This window comes from Coffea arabica, chromosome 3c (genome assembly GCF_036785885.1).
Source record: "Coffea arabica cultivar ET-39 chromosome 3c, Coffea Arabica ET-39 HiFi, whole genome shotgun sequence".
Lineage (NCBI taxonomy): Eukaryota > Viridiplantae > Streptophyta > Magnoliopsida > Gentianales > Rubiaceae > Coffea > Coffea arabica.
This window is the reverse complement of record NC_092314.1, coordinates 39,567,278-39,570,549: the sequence shown is the minus strand read 5'-3', so window position 1 is coordinate 39,570,549 and position 3,272 is coordinate 39,567,278. Positions and strand designations below refer to the sequence as shown.

Below are 3,272 nucleotides of genomic sequence, written 5' to 3'. Positions count from 1 at the left end.
TCATTTGTTGATTCTTTCCCGTTTTCTTGCAAGGGACTGCTTGAAAATGGTTTTGAAACCTAGAACCTATGAGCATATCTTCCCTGGGCGAAATTGTGGATAAGTTTATCCACCGTTTTGTATCATCTCGGCCGATGACGAAAATTTCGGCCTACCTTCTAAACAAATAGCAAGTTTTAGAAGAATCCCTGCGATCATATGTGCAGAGATTTCACGAGAAAAATATGCAAATATTTGACCCGAATGAACAGGTAACTATCGCTGCTTTTACAAACGGACTCATGGCCGATGCGTTTAATACCAAAGTGCATTGGAAGTATTCCCGAACACTTCAAAAACTCTGATAAAAAATTGACAAAGGCATACAGAGCGAAGATCTGAATCGCTTGAAAAGGGAGGGTCAAGCTACGCATGCAGGTCAGGATTCTAGGTGGAAGAAAGAATCCAACCAAGGTGATCAAGATCCTAGCAGCGTACTCCCAAATCTCTTACGAGATCGCCGCAGTGTTTTTCAATAGAATCACAAAAGGGAAACAACCTATCCTCGAGCCTGAGCTTATCCCTCTCAACGTTAGCCAATTCCACATTCTTGCTATGATGAAACAAAATCACCTTGGCTGCGCTCCTCAAAAAATGATCGGAAAGAGAGAGAAGAGGAATGCCAGCCTTTTTTGTACATATCATTGGGATATTGGACACAAGATGGAGCGTTGCAATGACCTGAAAAATGAGATTGAAAATTTGATCAAACAAGAGCACCTGAGGCAGTTCGTTCGAAGGGACAGGGGTTTTAACTGTAACGACTCCCGCCGTGACAAGAGAGGAGATCAATATCGAAAAGACCGGCGGGAGCAAAAGTGACATAGCCGAGACCCCAGGGACCCTAGGGAGTATGAAATACCTTCCCGAGACGGATTGCCTGACTAGAGGCCGAATATAGTTGGAGTCATCAATACCATCGAAGGTGATCCGACGGGAGAAAACAGTCAGAACTCCCGAAAGAGAACCTTCCAACAAGTCAACCTGAATCGGGCCGAACCGAGTTCCATGTTGTTGGAGGTCATCATTTATGGACCCAACGACCTTGTTTTGACTGCCTCTAGCAATCATGAAATTTTGGTGATAGAAGTTTTGATCGATAACTATATTGTGAAGAAAGTGTATGTGGAGCCTAACAGTTCGGTAGATGTCATGTATTACCAAAATTTCGAGAAGTTGAAACTTACTAGGGAGCAGTTTACTCCCGTAAGGACTCCTCTCATAGGGTTCGGGGGATATGTCGTTTACCCGGAGGGAATGGTCACTTTGATGGTGACCGTTGGCCGTCACTCCCGTTGCCGAACTATTCCTGTCAATTTTGCTATTGTTAAGGTTGATTCTCCATACAACTTACTGATAGGTCGACCCACGTTTAATCCTCTAAAGGCCGTGTACTCCACCTATCACATAAATTTTCAATTTCCTACTCTGACTGGCATAATTGAAGTGAGCAGCGACGTATGTGCTATACGAGAATGTTACCTTGCCACCATGCACGTCGCGGTCAATCCAGGCGCCGAGCCAAAGACTGGTGGAAAGGTCAAATGTTCTCCTTATAGATTGTATTGATGCTCACGAGACCGAGAATCATGGAAGATTTGAGACCGGAGATGAGGTCGAAAAAGTAATCTTAGATGCTCATAAGCCAGGCCAAGTTGTCCGAGTGGGGACAAGTCTCCTTTCGCCTCTTAAGGAAGAGATGATTGACCTACTCAAAGAACACCGAGATGTCTTCGCCTGGAAAGCCGACGAGGTTGTTGGAGTACTTCAGAGTTCAGAGTTCAGAGGTGGTTGAAGTACTTCAGAAGAAGAAGAAGAAAAGACGAAAAGACTCTAGAGTTAAGAGTTCAGAGGTTATTGGAGTACTTCAAAAGAAGAAGAAGAAAAGACGAAAAGACTTCAAAGTTAAGTCAACAATTGCAATGGCAACAAAGTTGCAGAATTTCAGAAAAGCCTGTTTACTGAGTCTTTTGCTGGTCTTCTACTGTAGCTGTCGGAAAACAATTTATGCAAACCAGACAAACCACAAGAAAAAGTCACTTTTATGCAGCAAATATTAATTTTCTCTGACTTGAGCCCGCATCACATCCACCCATGGCTCAGTTTTTCTTGTTTCCAATTATAGCTATCAGCTATTGTACCTTTTCATGAAATTTTTTTTTTGGATGGTTGTCAAATAATTATAAGTAGTACTAATAAAACTAATTAAGATTGGTTAGAGTCATTTGTATGTAGCACCTAGGTTACTGATTAAGTTTGATTAGGGTCGACTTACGTAGTGTATAGTATACAATTATCTTTAGTGAATAGACCTCTCTTTTGCTCTAAAGTGATTTCTTTTTTCATTATTAGCCAAACCTGTTAACATTCATGATTTGGCACAAGTAGGCAAGTAATTTTCACTAAATTTTGATGATTTAGCCGAGCCTTCAGTAGTTTTTGGACAGATAGAGAGAGAGAGATATATATAGTAGTCCCTCGGTCAAACTATAAATCTTGTTAATTAGATAAAGATTGTGACAGGTCCATTTAAGTTTCCCTTTCCTTTCAAAGCAAATGTTATTTTAATTCTCATTCAAAGGCATCTTATATCCATGCTTTTCGATTCCGGCCATATTCACTCTCATGGTTTTAATATTTAGCATCAATTTTTATTTTTTCAGCAACTGTTGATTTTGAGATCTTTTGTAGCATCCGCGGTCAGTTATTGGTGGTGAAAATTTATAGGGTTTATCTAGCAATTCAGAAGAGTGTTGCATAAATGTTGAATTTCTTTCTATTTACTTTACCAAATAGTACCTTATTTGTGGAAACACATGAGACATCTGTAAATACAAAAAAAAATGAAACTAATAGAAGTAGTTTACGGTTTCCGACGGCCTTTTTCTTTTTGTAATTTTTTGAGGTAGATAGAGACGCTTCTGATACACATAACAATTATGAGCATAAATTCAGTTAATCAAATTTAACTAAAATTGGTGAACTGATTTCAACAAAATCCATTTTGATTCGGTTTCAGTATATAATTAACTTTTGAGATTAATTAATTAGTTCGAAAGTGATTTTGAGTTTTCAATCTCTAAAAAGGATTTTGAAGTATGAATTGAAAGTAATTAGCTCGAAGTTGATAAACTTTTGCCAGCCAAAATAATCCTAAAAGTCCAGTATTTGGTTTGGCTATCCAATCCTGTCATGGTCAAGAAAGACACCGGTGGGTGGAGAATGTGTGTGGA

At 39.4% G+C, this 3,272-nt stretch overlaps 1 protein-coding gene across 1 annotated transcript; it reads left to right on the top strand.

Annotated features, from left to right (window-relative positions):
- Positions 1 to 1,047: 1,047 nt before the first annotated feature.
- LOC113735929 (uncharacterized) lies at positions 1,048 to 1,608 on the top strand. Its single transcript, XM_027262892.1, has one exon. It carries the CDS (start codon positions 1,048 to 1,050, stop codon positions 1,606 to 1,608), a length of 561 nt encoding a protein of 186 aa, XP_027118693.1.
- Positions 1,609 to 3,272: the final 1,664 nt, after the last annotated feature.

Excerpts from the sequence above, each read along its gene's own strand:
- LOC113735929 (XM_027262892.1), top strand. The coding sequence starts at position 1,048 with ATGTTGTTGGAGGTCATCATTTATGGACCCAACGACCTTGTTTTGACT.